The sequence below is a fragment of the Antrostomus carolinensis genome, unplaced genomic scaffold (assembly GCF_000700745.2).
Source record: "Antrostomus carolinensis isolate BGI_N321 unplaced genomic scaffold, ASM70074v2 scaffold24122, whole genome shotgun sequence".
In the NCBI taxonomy this organism is placed as follows: Eukaryota; Metazoa; Chordata; class Aves; order Caprimulgiformes; family Caprimulgidae; genus Antrostomus; species Antrostomus carolinensis.
The window spans coordinates 684-21,584 of NW_010297899.1; the positions used below are offsets into that span (position 1 = coordinate 684).

At 37.2% G+C, this 20,901-nt stretch overlaps 1 protein-coding gene across 1 annotated transcript; it reads left to right on the forward strand.

The window, feature by feature from the left end:
• Positions 1 to 287: 287 nt before the first annotated feature.
• Positions 288 to 14,663, forward strand: LOC104520565 (sodium/hydrogen exchanger 9-like; the record flags this gene model as incomplete). The annotated part of the gene is made up of 4 exons (XM_010162284.1): positions 288 to 620; positions 9,697 to 9,899; positions 13,941 to 14,018; positions 14,587 to 14,663. Coding segments are annotated over exons 1-4 (533 nt in total), but the record flags the coding sequence as incomplete, so codon positions are not given.
• Positions 14,664 to 20,901: the final 6,238 nt, after the last annotated feature.

Genomic DNA, 20,901 nt, shown 5'->3' on the forward strand with positions numbered 1-20,901 from the left:
AGGTTGCTACACCATTCTTTTAAGTTCAGTTTTTCCGTCTCAAACTATCAAGACAAAATGTGATTTTAGAGGATAGAGATTAGGCTGTAAACTACAGGAGCAAACATTATGAACACAGACTTTAAGTTTTACAACAAAGTTTTAGAAATTGACAGAGCCTGAGCCTTGGAGGTGATTTGTGCATTTACAGCTGGAGCAAGCGCAGTCCAGCAATGCAATCATAACATTAAAAATGAGACAGGGCAGCTTTAAGAGAGAAACAGGAAGCTGTAACTAGAATCCAGCTGAATTCTGAGCTGGGGCACTTTACCCTGAGGCTGCAAATGAAACAGATGTGTTGCTATGAATTTCTGTAGTATCTGGATGTTTTTGTACCAAAGGTGATAACACTTTCCTTCCTGTGATTTTTTTTTTGTTTTCACATATTTTCCCTAAAGGGAATGAAATGGAGAAGTTGAAGAAATATGTATCAGTGAAAGATGAAGATCAGTTTTATCATCAAGGAGCTGTGGAGTTGCTAGTCTTTAACTTTCTGCTCATTCTTACAATATTAACAATTTGGTTGTTTAAAAACCATCGATTCCGCTTTCTGCATGAAACTGGAGGAGCTATGCTTTATGGTGAGTATAAATTCAAATGCCAGCTTAACATGGGACTAGTTGCATATTTATGACCAGGCATTTGAGATCAAGTGCTGACAAAGCTCAGAAAGTGTGCTGAATGAAATGTCATCAGCTCCATAACTGTACAGTAAAATAATAATGTAACAGCATCTCTCTCATGAAGTAGCTAGAGGCTGACTTGTTAAGGGAGTGACTTATCACGAGCCGGTTATCCTAACGATGTGCACATTATGTTCCTCCACGGGCAGCCAGCCACTGCATGACACTTTGAGATTTAGGGAGTTTACTGTTTTCAAAAGAATGAAATGCCCTTAATGAAAGAGGTTATTTAATTTGCTTATTTTCCATGTTTGTTTTGTATTACATTCAAAGGTGCTCGACTAAGGAGCCTTGTGGATCACAGCCATATTGTGTAATAAAGTTTAAATGATCTTGATATTTTTCTTTTGGTTCTCCTCTGTGCCTTTGAAAAACAGACTATGAAGAATGCCTCTCAAGTCTTCTCTGAATGCTGTCATTGTACTGTAATTTCAGTTTGCCCATCTAGTTCTAATCTTTTATGAAGTTTTGCAGTATTGTGTATCACTTTCATGTAGAACTTTCTGTATTGTCCACTTGCAAGAAGTACTCACTGGTTTAATGGTATACACTTACATGTATAGCAATTTCTCTTGCCATTCTCTCTTACTGCTATTTCTCTTTGGGGAAAGTGTGCAACTTCCATTTCTGTTACCATAAAACACATATAGTAGGCTAACACTCAAAATGGAAGATATAAATCACCAGCTCAGTTGTTACGTATCTAATACCAGCCTGTATTGACTCAGGCTCATTCTGTGCACATCACATCCTCTGGCACTGTAATACCCCAGACTGGTTTTGTTAAGATTGCGTATTTTGAAGAATTTTTCTTTATCATGGCACACTGCATGCAAAAAACTGTGGAGGTTCAACTGCAAGCCTGCAACAGAAAAGGCAACTGACCCCTACACTTTGAGTTAAAAGCTTCATTTGCTCTTTCTGTGTGAAGCATTTTAAGATTATCTCCATTCCACGGGAGGACTGCAGCTGAAGATCACAGTCTTCCTTGTATCCCTTTCAAACTATTTCATTAGATAAATTAACTGTATGAAATTTCAAGAACACAGGCTATTTCATCTTGGCTCATTTACTATCTTCACAAGTGACTTGATACTTTGAAGGAAAGCAAGTAAACAAGAAACTCTTGTATTAAGCCAGTCACTGAGCCCTTAACACCTGTGACTAGCTTCCCCTTGGGTGAGGAAGTCTGTGGGATCTCATAATTCTCATCTGCTTGGCATTTATTTTAAAGTTGTGAAAAAAATATTTATTTGATAACATGCTTTTTTCTAACCTTGAAATCTGTTTCACATAGAAAACATACTTCAACTAAATCAGTTGAGACTGAAATACACATCACATGATACTTAGTTAAATGCAATGGGTTTCATTGTCAGAAATACCCTAGACTGTTGTTTAAAATAGCTGTATGGGGTACAAGCTACATACTTGTTGCATTTCTATTAATATCTGTCAAAAGGAAAACCATGAACACTGTGCAATATATTAACTATGATCAACTTGTAAATTATGACGATGGTTTTCTAGCTACATGGATGAATCTTCTATAGTTAGCTTCCTTTACATTATTTTGCTGTTTCCCATATATGGCTGGCAACATTTGTTGAAGATTTAGACAAAAGCCTATCAAAATAGAAATGAAAGATGGGGGAGTACAACGTTACACAAATCAGTATTTAATTAGAGTTTTATCTATCTTTTGGTTGCCTAGAACAATCTGGACATCATGAGGATAACTAGCTCATTATATTCTTTTGATCAGTTAAGAGATGAGTGCTCCAGCAGGACAGAGCTTTTGAACTATTAAAACATTCATGAACAAAGGAAACATTCCTCATGATTGTAAATAAACTATCCATTTAGTCTTGCATTATTTATGACAACCTTCAAACAGCAGAAAAAGGCTTATTTGTAGGATCCAAAAAGCTGATGATGCCCTTTTTATCCGTAAAAATTCTGGATATGGGTTTGGGTATCTTTAGCATGGTGGAACAGCAATAATGAAAAGAAAGTGGAATTTCAGAGCTCATGATAGAGGTGCGAGATCAACACGCAGCAGCTTCAGGAGAAAATCTTCATGGCACCAAGCAATGACAGTGAGTTAAATCCTACCCTCACTTATGTTTTATCTTCATTATCAGAACAATTCTGCTTTATACCCGTTTTATACAAACCAAAAGTCTCTGTCCTACAGTTTGCTTTACTCCAGCCCACTGAGCTGTTTGTTAGATATGTAAATAGCAGCACAAGAAAATGATAATTTTTGCTTCAAGTGATAGAAGAATATAGCCACTTATTTGCAGACTGTGTCCCACAGTATGATAGATGAGTCTGTGTTCCTTATCAAGACAGTGTGCCATTAGGAGCATAGCAGTGGAAAGGATGAAGAAAGTGAAATATGAGGAAGACCAGGGGTGAAAAAAACCACAGAAATACAAAAACAGGAAGAAGTTTTACAGTTACTGCAAAATGCTGAACAGCCACAAACTGAACACTAGGAACAGCTTGATTAAAAGTTCTATTTAAAGTATAGAAGAAAAGGGTTGTTTTGGGGGGGTTTTTTTGCATAAGCTTTGTAGGAAAATGCTGTTTTAGGCTGAATAGCTCCAGCTAAAAAAAAAAAAAAAAGCCCATACTGGAAAACTGTCCATTTAGAAACTTTAAAAAATGAGATGTATTGATTTTTTTATCAGTGTAATGGTTCAATACTAAATATAACTATATTTAAATTAAAAATCTTTCTGCAGTTGCAAAGAAAAGAAGAACAAAGCATTTAGCATAACCCAGAATTAATTCAACAGGAATTCAACATTATTTCACCAAAAAAAATATGTGCATATATAGATATGTATATATACACATTTCAAGGCGTTTAAGTATTTATACACTCAAATTGTTTTGTTTTGACACCAAACTGAAAAATCACTCAAAACCAACAAAGAATCCATTTACCTGTTTATTCATTCATTCTTTTGTTTTCCAGTATCTCAGAGAACAAGCTTCTCCACACGCTGCAGTTTGCTTTGACAAATAGACCCCAAATAGTAAACTCAACTTAGTTTGCAATTTCTGTATATCAAGGAGGCAGGTGAACATGAAAGAGTAACTGTGCTACTCAGAAAGGGAAGAGCATCCTTCATGTACATTATCAGCACAATTTTCTATACAACAGCATGATCAGAATTAGCGTGGTAGATTATCTACACAAGCAGGAACAAAACTGAATGTTACATGTCTCAGATAAGAGCAGGTGGCCTCTCTCTCAGCACCAAACCCCATAAGATAGCCTCTTAGTACTAGACCCAATAAAAGACTTAAGTGTCTAGTAACCAGCTGCTGCAGGGCAGGAGATCTTTAGATACCTCTGTCATTAAATGTTAGGTGCCAAATTCCCTGTATAATACATAAGTCAGGGCCCTCCACATTACTGGGGGAATAGCCTAGAGCTAGTACAATAAAAAACTGAATGTAAGTATCCACATTTCTCATCCTCCCCAGAATTTAAGAATCAAGGCTACATACAGATGCCACTAGTTACCTCTGATTAAGAGGCTAAAGCACTCCTGCAGGTAAGCAGCCAGAATTAAATTTTAACAAAAATAAGAGATAAACAAACAAAAAAACCCCAAACACCACCAATCCACCAATACAATCTGTGTCTTTGATCTGCTAGGTTAATTAGCAACTTTGGCTGAAATTGTTCTCAGCTTGAATAGTTGTCATCCCTAAGGAATGTGTGATACCAATTAGGGTGGAGGTGAGGTTGATTGAAGATGTACCTGCCTACAAAGTTGTGTTCTGTAGGACTAGTTGATCAGACTGGAAGAAAAACAGAAAAAGAATGAATGATAGAACATAGTCATTGTAGGCCTCACAAGGAGAAGCTTCATGTTTTAATGGTTAGAGAAGCTTCCTGAAGTTTTGAGGGGATTGGAGGTGTACAACTGTGGTTTTTTGCTTCCCTCTAATTGTTCCTCTTGGCAGGTGTGCAGCGGGAAAGCTGACTTACCATAGCCCTTCCTCAGCCTCTTCTGAGGATCCCATGCAGCATCTTTGGAAGTGAAGCACATATCAGAGTTCTTGATTCGGCTTTGATGGAGGTGTCTAATGGTTAGGCAATATGATTCTTACAGCTCCTAAATCCATTACACCTCTTGTGTGGAATAATTGTAATTTCCTTCTGAATGTGAGTGTGTTCTGAGTACCCCTCATTCTCAAAGGCAGCAAGGGATGTGACAAGTCCCAGAAAGAGGAATTTCTAGTCCTCAATAAAATAATGAGTATTCTTTGTCTTCCTAAATACAAAATTCATAATGAAGAGAGATTGTCAGGATTCAGAGGAAAGCATGGGAAAATCATGATCAAGGCAGAAACTGACATTTTGTAGTGGGCAGATGAAGAGAAGGATAACATTCTTGAGGAAAATAAATAAATTTGAAAGAAATTCTAAACCATTTGGGGAAATCAAGTAATGGCTAAAACTGCATCTCTGAGTGTCATTATTAAGGAAGGCATTAACAGCTGACTAGATAAAATCCTGGGAAAAGAACAGTCCTATTTAGCTCAGGAGTTTGGCACGAGTGACTTAAGAAATCCCTTCCAATGCTCTCATCTGTAAAGATTTTTATCCTGCTTCCACTGAAGAAGTTGAAAAACTTGAATTGCCTTCAGTGAGCTCTAGTTAGAGCGAGATTTTGCTGCAAGATCTTACTTGAAAGAACAATTGAGACTTTTTTTAAAGAAATCTGTAACATTAGTTACACCCTTTTCTATTTCAATCCTGCATTTAAATAAATGTGCTTAAAACACAAATGAAATAAAGCCTTGGTACTAGTTTTGAGAGACAATACCTTAAATAAGAGGAAGCTGAGATGAAAACATAATTGTATTTGGACTCCTAGGATACAAGACAGGTAGGTACTCTGTGCTAGTACACTTAAGCTCAGCCTTGCTTACAATTACCTGCATCCCTAACTGATGTAATACTATTTGAAACTTTTTTATTCATGCTAACAAATACCTTAGATAATTCCGGAATTATCTTCAGAGAGTTTTAACTGCCGAATTCCTAGACTTACATGGTAAAGCCAGGCTTCCTGTGTGTGCCACTATGAAATCAGAACTATTTGTACAGGAAGTATGTTTTCACATACATGTTTTTACGTACCAAAGCCCATAGAACTTTGTGAAAAAAATTTAATGTTTAACTATTCTGCCACGAAACATTGATTGCAAGGAAATTAGAAATTATTAGTCTTTTTTTCACAGTAGATACATTCAAATGATATTTTCCAAATGTGTGGTGTTTTTTTTTTTCTTTAAATTAACTATAAAGAATGTTTCAGAAGATACATGACAAAAGCATTATTTCAGTTTGGAAGGGGGAGTAGTGGAAAGGAGAGAGCATTACAAACCTATTTAAAAATGAATTATTTCTATTAGAATGTAATCTGGGCTCCTGAATTCTACCCTGAAAGAAATGTTGTATAATGATTTAAGGCAGAAAGTACATTCCATAAATTATACACCTACTAAAATATTAAATACACTCTTCCCAGATTTTTAATTCACTGAGGGTTTTATATAGGGTCTTTGGCACATTTATTATTACTGGAGGAAGAATACAATCCCATCACTTATACTGACTCTTGCAATATAGTGCAGTGATAGCAATTGTCTTTGTCTGAACCTTCTATAGAGCATTTTAGAATATTCTGTATCAACCCATCATTCTGGACCCTGTCCACATTTTGTTCAAATTTAATACATTATAGAATTTCCGTGAGAGCTACAAGGACCTCAAAGCCCCACTGGTGCCCTGAGAACATATATTGTTAGAATCTTCTCTAATGCAATTTCTCCAATATATGTATGCTGTTGAATACTCTCACAATTTCCTTGTTCTTTCATTATCATTTCATTATTCGTGTGGCTCTGTACATTATCCAGATCTGGACTGCATCAGAGGATAAGATCTAAAGCTGGTAGAAGAAAGCCCAAAAGGGAAACTTGAATTCCAGTTGCAATTCTCAGTCAGTGTTGAGCTTTATTTCTCTACAGCTACTGTGATCATATTTTTTAAATATTCCTCTTCTGCAATGGATTTTTTTAATACTCAAGAGCTGTCTTGCAGGACTCGGATCTACAGTATTTGCATTTGTTTCCATTCCAGAAAATTCCTACAGAGGCAGTTTGAAACTACAGCTGAAGGTAATATATCTTCTCAGAATGCAGAATAAGAACAGTGCCCTACTGCTAATGTAAACTTGACACTACAGGTTGAAATAATTTGCCCTTGAACAATTCACTGCAATTGCATTACTATAGTTGAGAACATTCCTTTTCATTTTTAAAACTATCAAACAGAGTTTGGTTCAAAGTATATGCTATATTAGCCAACACAACACACATACTAGGAATCTCAGACTGTTGTAGGACACAGTAGTCCACCTGGCTGTACAATAGAGATGATAAAGGCAATGTCAGCCAGGCTCTACTGATCTCCCTTGAGTGATTCCACGTTGCCATTCAGAAAGTTATTATGTAAACAAGCCATATAAACAGTTAAACTTCAAAGCCTAAAAAATAAATCAGAAGAACTCTGAATAGAGAGATTTAAACTCTTATTTTAAAAATAATTTTCATTTTTTAGCTCTTCATTCATGATTTTTGAGCTCTCAAAGTAGTGCTATTTCCTTCAATCCTTGTCTTTTATATGCAGCAAGACTGTTATTTGTACAAATAAGCATGATGCTCATTGTTGCTGGTATAACAGAAACAAAGCTAGCTGGAAAAAAGGTTACTGTCCTACATAATTTTGTAAGACACAGTGTGAGGTTCTAGATAAAACTATCCAGAAAAAAAAGCAAGTTGATGACAGATGCTGTAAATGAACAGGTAAAGGTTAGAGACCAGCAAGACGTGAAGTTGGGCAAGCACAGAATTGTGTGGGAAAGCTAATGAGGGGCATGCAGGGAAATTTGGTAAGCAGACAAAGAGAACGCAGAAGGAAAGAAAAAGGAAATGAAAGAGGGGATGATGGGATAAGTGAACAGGTTGTAGTGGCATGTTTGTCTAACCCCAAACACTTCTTTCTCCTGACTATTCAAAACTTATTCCATCTTGTGACCTAACAATGATTCTAGAAAACTATGTTGCCAAATATTCTTGTTCTTGTGTAGTCTTTTTCTGCCCATGCCCTTGCACAGGCACTGGTAGATGTCTTCAAAACATTTCTGGTACCTGAGCTCACTGAATCTGTGTAATACCTGATAACAGAAGTGCAACAGAAGCTACACTTTAAAACATTGAGTGCTAAAGGAATAAACCAAAAGTTTTCTATTCCAGAGAATGAGAAGGAAACATCAAGTCTTGTCCAAGCATCAAACGAAGTTGATTCTTTAATGTATTTAAAATTGAATTCGAAAATGAAATATGTGGTTCTTCTAGAGGAAATCTAATAAAAATAAGACAAAACCTCTGACTGTTTTGACTAATTAATGGTTTCCTGTGTTCTGACTCATAATTTTGGACATCTGGGGTGACCACTGTAGAAGTCATATTCCATAGTAGCATGTGCAGTGCTTGCTTCCCATATATGTTTTCCTCTAAAATTTTAAGGAATTCTGTCTCTTACTACAGCTAGATTTATTTTCTGGTTCTATTGCACAAATGATGTAAAACAAGAAAGTGGCCTTGGGATTTTCTACTGTTTATCTACCATTTAAAGAAACCGACCACAGTAAACAGTACATTCAAAACAAGCATAAATGCATATGCCTATTAAGCAAGCAATACAGCTGTTACTCTGTAGTAGCATCAGTCCAGCAAACTACAAACTTGCCTTACGTGTGTGCTAGAAATCTGCCTTTCAGAGAGTGTCTGTTGGGGGAAGATGTGACAATAACAAAGACATCCTCTTTATCTCTTTAGGCATTTATGATCACTTTTATCACCATGGCATCTGATTGCTGGATAAATCTTAAACTTTAACATCATACTTTTCAGATGCTTATCAGCTATTTCCTGTAATTTAATTTCCTTCTTATCTTACATTAGTAAGTATATCTATATAGATGTTTAGAAGTCTTCCATCAATATCTAATCTGAGTATTCTTAGCATTTTATGAATGTGTTCATAATTAGTCACTGAAAAGCTGTTCATCATATACATAGAATTTAAAGCACATAGGACATAAAAGAAGCATGGAAATTAAATTTGAAACCAAATCCATGTCTCTGAGGGTGGAAATAATCCCAGTAATGTTATATAGCTAAGTATTAGTCACCTCTCCTGAACTAATCATGCAGGGTCCCACTAGAGCCCAAAGAAAGATGTGTACCTTCCAGAGGGCAATTGCAGATTCTCTGTTAACTATAAAGGGAGCCAAAATGTCTGTCTTAAATGAGAGTACTTATTGTAGATAATCAAATCAATTAATCCCAGTCTTAATCTTCCTTTCCTTCTTCCTCCTTTTATTCACCCATGTTTATACAGTCTCAAAAATAGAGACAGTCTTCTACAGAGAATGTATCTGAGGATACTGTGTCAGAGTTTTGCCCCCATGAATAAAGTGTGTAAAATCACTAAAAGCAGAGTTGATTTTTAGGTGCTCGTCCAGCACATTGGTTATGCAGGCATCACCCTTCTGTGCATATCTACTGCAAATGTGGTGGTTGAGCAACTCAGTTAATAACTGTATCAGAATGATTCTAGCAAGTGGATCACAAAAAGAGGAGTTCAACTGAGCATCTGTCGAACCAACATCTGTATTCTAATGAAATGACCATTCCGGAAGAATATTTTATGGGCAGCTATGAAGTGTTGAGTGAGGTGTACCTCTGTGAAGAGGTAACACTGAGAAGGTGGTGTCCTAGCTTTAACAGAGTTAATTTTTCTCCAAATCCGTAACTGTGTAACATCAGATACTTAAAAGTGCCTGTATCTCTTTGGGTTTTTTTTACCCTCCAGGTCTTGTAATGGGATTAATTATACGATACGCAACAAAAGCCTCAGATGTTGAAAGTGGAACTGTTTATGAATGTGAAAAGCTGAAATCTGGGCCATCTACTCTACTTATTAATATAACTAATCAAGTCTATGAATATCAATACAAAAGAGAGATCAGCCACCACAATGTCAATGGTCACCAGGGCAATGCAATGCTTCAAAAGGTAAAAACAGTCTTATTTTTGTTCTAAACTGTGTAAGATATTTCTTTCATTTACACTCTTGAGAGAGGAAAACAAGTTTCAAGCTAAAATGTGACACAGAGAGAAGGAAGCTATTCTGAACTTAGGGTGAGAAGGGTAAGTGAGGAAGAAGAGGAAAGGAAATAACATGCAGTAGAAACCTGACCACCATTTAGCATACAACTGGCTGCATGCTTGCAAAATAGTTGCCTGTACTCTTCTAGATGACAGTCCCACCTCCTGCAGACACTGAGTTCACTTGCAGGTGGACCTGTTACCCTGGATTCATCACCACTAAAACTTTATAAACCTCACTGATATCTTTATTCATTCTCTGTCTTAAAAATTACTCACTCTGTCAGCATAATGCAGGGGAGGTTTACCCCCTGTATATAGCAGAGGTAGGTAAAATCTCTAAATATTTTACAAAATATAAATTTGTAAATGTGTAAACTTCCATAGATGAGTAGAAGTTGTTGGTTTTTTTTATAACACTTAAATGCATTATAACATTCTCATATATTCATTCTCTACTGCAGTGGTCCTCAGCAGGGATTTCACTGGCTGTCCCCAAGCTTGGGGAGACAGCATTGTGGCAATTCAGGCTTGATGCAAAAAGGGAAGTGTGGAGCAAGTTTACAAAGTCTTTTACAGTGTCATGGACTTTTCTATTTTCCAGTGTATAATTATTAAAATATTTTACTTTGTTAATATATTCTTTCTCCAACCTTGTAATATTTACTTGTTCTAACATTCACTTTCTTAAATAATGACAGCAATTTAAAGAACTTATGAGTGCAGAGGGACCTTTTAAAACCTGAATTTTATGCTTTAAGACATCACATATCCACACGAAGCTTCTAAGCCCTTACCAGTGACTTTTTACAATATTGTAATATATTGTTTTGCATTTTTCCAAGTATTATTGTTTATCTAGCACAGTAATACATGTTCCTGTAAAGTACACTGCGGAACTCAGCAGAATTAGGATTTAACCATCTGCTCAAATTCCTTGCTGATTCAGCACTATTGTATGCCTGTCTGTCTGCCAGACTCTAGCCATTCTCAGAAAGAACTAGACTGTCAAGGACTACTAGAGCTGTGATGGGTTGAGACAGGAAAATACTGTGGTAGTCAGACTAGTCAGATTTTGCTGAATCTTCATCCGTTTTCCTGCTAGCTAGCTGCAAGAGGTTTGTCTTAGTCAAAATGTGTGTTTGGTTACTAAGGCATATGTACTAATCCATTAATTTGAACATCTTCATCAAAGCTGGTATACTGAAGCTGACTTGTGTTAAGAGAAAGGAGCAGCACTAACTGGTACAGAAGTTTCTGTTGCCCTTAAAGGGATTGCCCAATCTTCTTTCCATAGTCTCACTTTGCTGGAAGATTCTTAAAAGTCTCAACGGTGAATTGTGGGTTTCTCTATATCACTGGAGAGCCCTCAGCCTGCCTGGATTTTCACTCCTTTTTCTTTTACAATTATCTGGCAAATGCCCTCTTAGGAAAATAAATAAATAAATAAATAAATAAATAAATAAATAAATAAGGAAAGAGGGAGGAATTCAACAGTATTTAGGAGACAATAACAATGCCTGGCAGCCTTCCTGACTGGCAAAAGCACTAACATAAAAACCAGAAAACATGATCACACCATGCTCTGGTTTTTATACAACTGTGATTCCCTTTTGACTTCAAGAATTTACTATGTGTGTTTATCTGAAAGAATAGACTGTGCCATGACTTGCAAACAGGTATTCTTAGAACACAGTTTTGAATAATGAAACATGCTGTCAGGACTTCTGATGCTATGGAAAAAAATATTTTAACATAATTGCTGAATTATTTCCAAAATTAACATTTAAGGCTGTTAGTTCATAGTGAAGAAAATACTTCTTCTATCATGTTTTCAGTGAAGTTAACCAGCATAGCTGAAGTTGCTGGCACATTATTTGCCAGATAGTTTTTTTAAACTTTATAATTCAAAGTAAGCAGAATGGAAAAAAAGTCTGAGCTCTCACTTCCTGTTTATCAACTCAAGCTTTCTGTTAGTAAGAAGACAGAAGTATTTTGTAGACGAGTCTTACTCTTTTGAAGGTAAAGAGTTCATCTAGAATACTGTAGCCTTACAATGTCATTTTATCTGAACAAAGGAGCTGTAAGCCATTGCATTAATTACATCCTGTCTCTTTTAAAAGTGTTGGTATAATATAACCCACTGACAGAACAGTAAAGAGTACACAGGCTTTTTCTTTTTTTTTTCTCTAGCAATGCTGTGGTTTTAAACTGGATTCTGTTTTATTGAAAGCTACTTGTCATGAAGTGCAGTGCTTAAACATTGTCATTATTCTTTCTCTGTGCAAACATGAACAGTGTACTGACAACAGCTAGAATAAGAACTTTCTGCCTTGCCTAACATCATTCTAGCATTATTTTTAAAATTCTAATGGGTATTTTATAAACTGTTTCTAGCTGTTGTAGAAACAAAAATTAATGTTTCATATGAACGGGGCTGACATTATACAGGCATTTGAGTGTAACAAACTGCATGACAGAGGAGAAAGCAGTGTCTGCTGCTGTGCCAGCCAGTGGCTTGGAACGGGAACATGAAGAGAGTAACCCAGTAGCGTACCTTCAGTTCTGAAAGCAAATAGCACCTTAGCTATGTCCTTGCAGAAAATCCAGTTAGTTTTTGTAGAATGGCAGAATCTAGTCTTTAGCTTGTTGAGGATATAAGGAAACCCGTTGCCTATAGAACAGATACAAGATACATAGGCAACAGGACAGCATCAGTGCCTCTGATTTCATAACACAGTGATATGTTGCATCTTCAGTAACACAGAGGTAGGCAACAGTCACCAGAAGCAAACTGCACTTTCATTGCCATGCTAATATGACTTACAATGTCAGCACATATAGAAATAGAAAAAACAGCACGGAATTGAGGATATTACTGGTAAATTAGCTAAGCTGCTAATAATTAAGGCCATCACAAAACCCTCAAATGGAAAATCTGGAAGAAAAGGCTTTATGACATTTGTGAATTTCATGTCTGTGTAGACAGTCTTTTTGCCAAAAAGGACAATTTGTGCTTTGCTAAACTTACATTTTGTTAGGAAGTAGAAATAACAAGTTACTGTGAAAAGCCTAGAGCTTGTTTTGTTGCAGTCAGGCTAAAACTGACTGACTGGATTGGACCAATTATATTTTACGAGATGTGTTACAATGGAAATGACACTAGAGAAGCAGTCAGCAGATTTACTGAGAAACTTTAGGACAATAGAAACCTGTGCTGGCAGGTTAGCAGAACAGATTATTCAATTACAGTTTAATGAGTTATGTCACATCTGAGCTACATTACCTAGCCACACTGATGTTCCTTACCTGCTGAAAATGTGAGGTTAAACATATTTTTGATCACTTTTAGGTTAACTCAAGTGAAGTAATGGAGATGGTGAAAATGGGCACAGTTTTCATTTGCAGTAGTTCAAGAAAGCACATGTTAGCTAACAGCCAGTGGTTCATCAAGCAACACTAGCCAGCTCTGTCTGTGCCTAATTAGATATGCTTCAAAGGAAACAATACATTGGTTTTGGCAGTGTAGGCCTTTTCATTTATCGCCATTCTGTACATGGGGAATTGAATCACAACACTGATGATGTGTCTTTCCTGAACCTAAACAGGATGTCCATGTCTGAACCAGAAATTAATCCATGGGCCTGTCAAGTTGGATGTCTGGTAGTACAGATAGTATCACACTGCTTGTATGTGTTCCCTGTAAAATAGTGCGTAACTGATTTCCTTCTTTAAGGAATACTTTTTAAGTAGTATTCTACATATGTAAGCAGTAAGGAACTACACACTAATACCTGTAAGAAAACAACTCTAGAATAACATTCTGACCCACAGCCATTGAAGCTGATCCTCAGATTAATCCTGATAAGAAGTTACAATTAAAACTTATCCAATCAAATTAAATGTTACTTTATTTGTCCTTACCCTCTCTTTTGTCCCTTCTGGCAGATGACATTTGATCCTTCCATCTTCTTCAATATTTTGCTGCCACCCATTATATTTCACGCTGGATATAGTTTAAAGAAGGTATGTGTCTCTAATGTTACAAAAGTGACTGACTGTGATTGCTACTTCGTAGATCCAACAGGACAGTGACAGAGAAAAGAGTCAGTTAACAATTCTATTGCATGGGAAAAACTGGACAGGAATGGAAGCAAATGAAAGATGCACAGACCTTATTCTGCTCCCTTTCTGCATCTGTGCAAAGATTTGATTTGTTCTGTGCAGTTTATAACACTTGGGCATTCAAAAAAAGACACCACTTTGAATCTGGTGACACTGCATGTAAGCAGCAGCTTATCTGTGTTTTATATACTGCATGATCCGGGGTTTGTTTGTTCAAGGGATGGGTTTATGATACTGTTTGCACCCTGAAGCATTTGGCCAGACATGTAAAAGAGGGAATTTCAATGGCATTCCACCAGGAACAAAAGTAATAATCTTAAAATTTATTTTCCAAAATACCTGATGTAGCCTATATTGTTTCATCTCATATTTGAGATATGGCACTTCTATATGCAGTGTTTCAACATGGTCTGAATGTTCTTTTATTGACTGTATTACAAAGGATTTTTTTTCAAACTTTCCTCCCCAGAGACATTTTTTTCGTAACTTAGGATCGATTTTAACCTACGCCTTCTTGGGAACTGCCATCTCCTGCATTGTCATAGGGTAAGTGACCGCCTTCTGCTATTATTGCTGAAGTCATTATTAGTGCTTGATATTTTTTTCAATTAAAAACTGAAGTGTAAAAATAATTGCAGACCCTGCATAGTGAATATACTTCACAACTTGTGTAACAGATAAAGTAATTCCTTATCAGGGAATGCTGAGGTGGAAAAGAAAAAAAACTCTTGGGTAGTAAGAACTGCCCACGGCATTCAGGAAATTGTGTCCTTCATTTCTGGTCTGTGACTGATGATGTAACATGATGTAACATGAACTGCTTCCTACAACCCTGTAGCTTTAACCATCTGTCCTGAGAAACAGACCCAGTCTCTCGATTGAAATTCCATGCTTCGAACCAGAATTCCTTCTAGAGGACAGCAGATCTCTAACAGAAAAGGAAGGATTTTAAATCTCAAAAAGGGGAGGAACAGATACCTAGTGGCATATATGTAACATAGCTGCAGTAATTTCAATGGCTAAGTGAAACTTTTTAGTTGAAGATCACGCAAAAAGCCTCAATCTGGAACTATCTGTGAATTTAGCATGGACATGACTAAATGGCTTCTGTATAAAGAGAGGAAGGGAAAGAAGCAGAGGGGAAAAAAATCCTGGTTTATTTCCATACCTCCTTAGTGAAAAGCTTCTAATTTTGTTTCAAAATTTGCCTAATTAAAGAAAAGATTTGCTAGTCAGAAATGGATTATATATTTCTAGGATGGCATGATGTGAAAATTTTGTCTGTTTTGTTAGCTCAATCAAATTAAACAAACCATTTAAAAATCCTTTTGGATCTTAAAAGTACATGTGTTTCACAATGTTTAGGAATACCACACAGACACTTGTTCTGGGAAAACTCCTGATGCAGGTGAAAACAAATGACCAGAGTTGAATCCTGCAGTGAGTGGGTATCTGTGTCTGCACAGAGCCTTACTGGGAAAAGCAATGCACTGTTCACAGTTTAACCTCAGCATCATTAGTAAAGCATGGCATTTCTGTGCTATGGAGTGGTGCTGAGCTAGATGAGTCTGTATGGTCTGTGCAGGTGGTGGAACGGTGCTGCGTGAGTAAGTCTTGCTGCAACACCTGGATCTTGCTGGGACTTTGCAGAATCAAAATGGGAAAAAGTCACAGAACTTTCTGGTGTTCAAGTTTTAGACTAGGAAGCACACTGCATCTTGTAGGACTTAACTGGGGTCCTGGGCTGTAGAACTCTGAAATGTATCATTTAAACCTCTGCATGATATGGAAAGATTTATGGGAACACTTCAGGTTTTGTGAGGGTGCTTGAATTTAAAACTGGTCAAAATTCTGTACCTATGAACAGCACTTCCAAATTATAGAAGCAATTAATTCTTATTTCTGTCTTTTCCCTTTCTTTATAATGGACCTTTAGTAAGGATGTATGTGCTGCATCAAGATATAAACTCCTTGCTGGCATTATTATGAGATGGAACTTTCTCCTTTAATGTCATTTTGATAATAGTAAAACACATGAATGACCTATAACATAGAGTTCAATGATTTTAAAACAGTTCTTTCATGGGTATGTCATCATATCTTTCTTGACGTCCTAGATTCCTAATAATCAAGTAGCTTAGTAAGCATAATATACCTCAGGCACTATGGCTATTAAATGTTCTGCAAGCTATGGTCACTCAAAATGTCAGGAAATGTTAGACTCCACAATGAAAAGCAACATTCAAAGTACAATCACCTTCTGTGCTGAAATACAAAGGACTGTAAGATCTGTATATGGCTGCTTCACCTTCATGTGAGAAAAACCACTGAACAACTATGGGCTAAGGAGAAAGGATACCTTCAAGGTCAGACACAAACCTGTGACTCCAGAAGACAAGTGTGCTACGTGTCTCCCTTATTGGAGAGGAAAAGCTTAATCTTGCTTTTATTTCTGAAATTTTGCTTTCCTTGAGAAATAGTACCTCATCCTCTGACCTCTCCTATTGCTGGTTTTCCGCTGGAGAAGGATGTGAGGCAGAAAGCTCTGGATCTCGGAGATCCTTCTTTTTTAATGGGAACAGGCATAGAGTTTTAAAGACCCAGAATATACAGGATTCCACAAAGTGACATAATTAAACAAACAGAACAATTTCCTGCCTGGTCACTTGGTGTCCCTATATGTAAACCTCTCTATTTCTTTGTGGGGCTCTATAGCTTGCAATAGAGCTCCAAAAGCATTTGTCCACGTGATAGAGAAACATCAGTATCACAGCATTGTCACCTGGGGAGTGAATGCCTGCTCACAGATCCATGAGTGGTTCTGGACCTCATTAGGACTGCAGAAAAGCAGTAGAGCTGTCCAGCCCAGTGATGCTCTTAAACATACGTTTGGTTTATGAGCTCTGACATGTGTCATTGCCCTTTGTAAGTGGAAAATGCCAGAGCATGTTTGGTAAGCTTGTTTCTTTTGAAAAATAATCTATTGAGTTTAGTCTAAATTCCAAATACTGTTATTGATGTATCCATGTTATTTTATCTAAAACAGAATAAATGCAGATAGAATCTACTACAGAAAGTTCCTACTACAAACAATTCCTACTAGCAATTCAAAGTTCAAGCCCATTATGAGGGATAAAGATCCAAAGGAAACCCTAATGTAGAGGAGTAAGCACTGAGCAGCACTGGGCCTTGTACTGTGTTCCATACAAACCTAAACCCCCCACTGAAATCACGGCAGAGAAGGCAGTAGTATGTTCAGAATAGGGCTTGTGTGAATGTGAGGCATGTTTGCATGATGTACACTCAGAATAAGAATGAGATAATGAGTGCATGAAGGAAAGATGATATAAAACTTTACTGAAGGGAACTAAAAATAAGTCCTAAAAGAAAAACCTAAGAGAAAAGAGGTGAAGAGCTATAATGGTTACAAAAGAAAGGACAGAACTCTGAGGTACTTCTAGACTGCATTGCTGTAGACAAATATTTTGTGCATAGGTATGATTAAACATGGGCTTATTTTTTATTATATGTGCACAACACATGTACGTGTACAGTACATCAATACACATAGGCTTAGACTCAGTGTATCTGCAGCATCTTATTGGGAGTGGGCTCTTCCTGCCTGAGTGGATTGAAAAGCACCCCATTATGAACTTCTCCTGCAGGGCTTGCTGTAGTGACAGGGTACAGTAACAAAGAAAGACCAGACCTCTCTTTGTAAACCAGAAACAGCTGGGAAATATCATTAATAAAGAACAGGAACATAACTTGTATTGTGCAAAGTCTTAGAGTGCTGAAAAGATGCCATGGAACACAGTGATAGAATGGTGCCTGTCTCCAGTTTGTAAATCTTTGCTTTTGTATGAAAGGCTGTCCTCTGGCATCAAGAAAAAGGAACTGTGTGGAATTTGAGTGAAAAGGCTGTAATCAGATACTCCCACTGAGGAGGGGGGAAGGAGGAGTAATAGGGATTGCCTTTTTTTCGTGAAGGCAGTGCTGAAACATAATTGCTTTCAACAAATACTGCTCTAAGGAATGCCTGCCCATGTTAGCTGTAATACTGTCCTCAGACACTTAACACACATGCAAGTTATAGTAATTCCCAAGCTCTCCCAGCTAGGCCAAATTATGCCCTTTGCACCAAGTCTGACTAGCAAGGATCCATGCAGAGACACCCCGTGAGGGAAAGGAGAAATTCCACCTCTCCAAGCCATATCAACTCTGCAGAATTGATGAAGTTGTACCCTTCAAGGTGAACAGAATCTGCTGACTCTGGGTTTTCATGATGTAAGATCATATAAGATCCAGTCTCTTAACAGATCTTTTCTCTGCAAGTGGTTCCAGCTTCCTGTCTCCTGAAGAACAGTGTGGGATGATCAGTGAGACAGCTCTTTACTCCTAAGAAAAATCATACAGGCTAAGTCTCACTAAGGTCTTCTCTGATACATGGAACACAGTCTCTTGCTGTAGTAGACTACTTGAGTTTCACAAACTCAAAGAATAATTTAGGTTGGAAGCCATGTCTGGATGTCTGCAGTCCAATCTCCTAATAAAGGCCTGACTGGCTTCAAATTTAAATCCAGTTCCTCAGGGCCCTATCCATCTGAGTTTTGAGTATCTCCAAGAATGCAAATTCCACCGACTCTCTGGGAAACCTGTTCCAGACTTAACCACCCTCACTACAAAGATTGTTTTTCTGTATATCCAATTGGAATTTCTCTTGTAACAACCATTGCCTCCCATCTTTTCACTATGCACCACTCAGAAGGTGGCTTCATCTTCTCTGTAACCCCCTATTAGATGAAGACAGCAGTCAGCTCCCCTCGTAGTTACAAGAGAAAGCTGAGCTGCTTTTGTCCAGGCTGAAATAACAGCCCTTTGTCTCTTCTCAGATACGCCTATCAGCCCCTTGTTTATCTTGTTCTCTGCTGGATTGTCTCCTGTCAGTCTTGTACTGGGGGTCCAAAACTGGACACATAATTCCAGATGCCACCTCACAAGTGCCATGAAGAAGAGACTAATCATAGAATCACAGAATCACAGAATCATAGAATGGTTTGAGTTGGAAGGGACCTTTAAGATCATCTAGTTCCAACCCCCTTGCCACAAACAGGGACACCTTCCACTAGACCAGGTTGCTCAAAGCCTCATCCAATGTGAGATCACTTCTCTTGACTTGCTCACTACGCTTCCATGAACACAATGTAGTTTGCAGTTAGCCTTCAGAGCTGCAATTATGAAGTCCACTTCTGATTCATGCTCAACTTGATATCCTCCAGGACTCCAGGGGTTTTCTGCACATAACTATCTAGCAGCTCTGTAACTGTTGCATTGGGTTTATTCCATCTTTGCAATATGTATTGGATGTTAGCTGTGTATTAATGACTGACTGTAATTTGAAGCAGCACTGAGCTGATGCTCCCCAGTGAGCCCATGAAAACTAGGCTGCTGAAAAATTAAATGAACACCTGCCCCTGCTTGATTTTATTTTTTTTTATTATTTTTTTTTTTACCTTCTAGGAAGAAGCAGGGAGAAGGGTCTAATTTCATCTTCTGCAAGTAATACTGTTCTCTTTCCTTAGATTTTATTTTTAATCAACTGTGCTCTCTGATGGGATGCATCTTCCAGAATTGATGCCTGTGATAGATATTTTCAATTTTGATAATGGAAGAGTCCTCAAGTATTTGTAAAAATCTTGACACTATAGTAACAAACTATCAGAGCAACATATGAGGTACTGAGTGGCAGGGGGAGTAGAAAGATTTGCATTTCTGCCCCTCCTGAAATCATCTTGACTTCTCACATCTGCACTTTCAGTGCCAGGCAGGGCCAAGATGTCTATGCAAAGGAGCACTGACTTCATAAAGTTGGCCTTATCTGTGATTTTTTATTTGGTTTCACTTGGGTTCTTGAATTGCAATGGCAAAACCACATTTTAGATATTCAGAATGCAGCATGTTTGCAGTCACTTATTCATATTTTTCTAGCCTGCCTAGTATGTTTGGCAAGGCCTGATTTTTCTGGAATTTAAAGCTTTCTGAGTGTGCAACTCAAATAGCAAATGTATTTGCAGACAAGTTTGATCTCTCTTTGTGGCTGCAGTGAGAATTTTGCTTGAATAAAGCTGAGATAAAAATAGGGTTTGGATCAGAAAAAAAACCAGAGTAATTGTAGTTTCAAGACAGTGAAGTTATGAAATACAAACAGCTGATAATACTGGTGTTAGGAAGAGTCATTCCAAGATGATCACTGTTTTAAGGAGAAAGCTGTAGGTGTTTACATTAGCTACCCAGTTTGCATAGCCTTCTCTAGCTGGAGAGGTAGGACTTAACCATATTGCAACTAGAGCCAAAGGTGGTTAGTTTGGCCTGATTAATTCTAGTACAAGGCTGTGAGTGCATGGATGCTTGCTTTAGAATAAGCTTATCAGATTGTTTCATGGTAATCAGTGCTTAAAAGTGAACTTCTAATTAAAAAGTCTACATAGAATCAAAATATTTCTTTCATGCATCTGTGTTTAACTGCAGTGACTAACAGTTTGGGCAAAGAAGTCTCCTCTGACATTTAAATTAAAGTGTAAGGGATATGTCATCATACTTGATTCTCATAGGCACTCAAGATTCCTTTCCCTTGCTATTCCTCACCATTCTATAAATAAATATTCAAATACTTGTTTCATGTGATCACTAAAAGCTGAGATTATAATATATAATATAAAATATATAATACATAATACATAATGCATAATACATAATACATAATATATAATATATAATATATAAT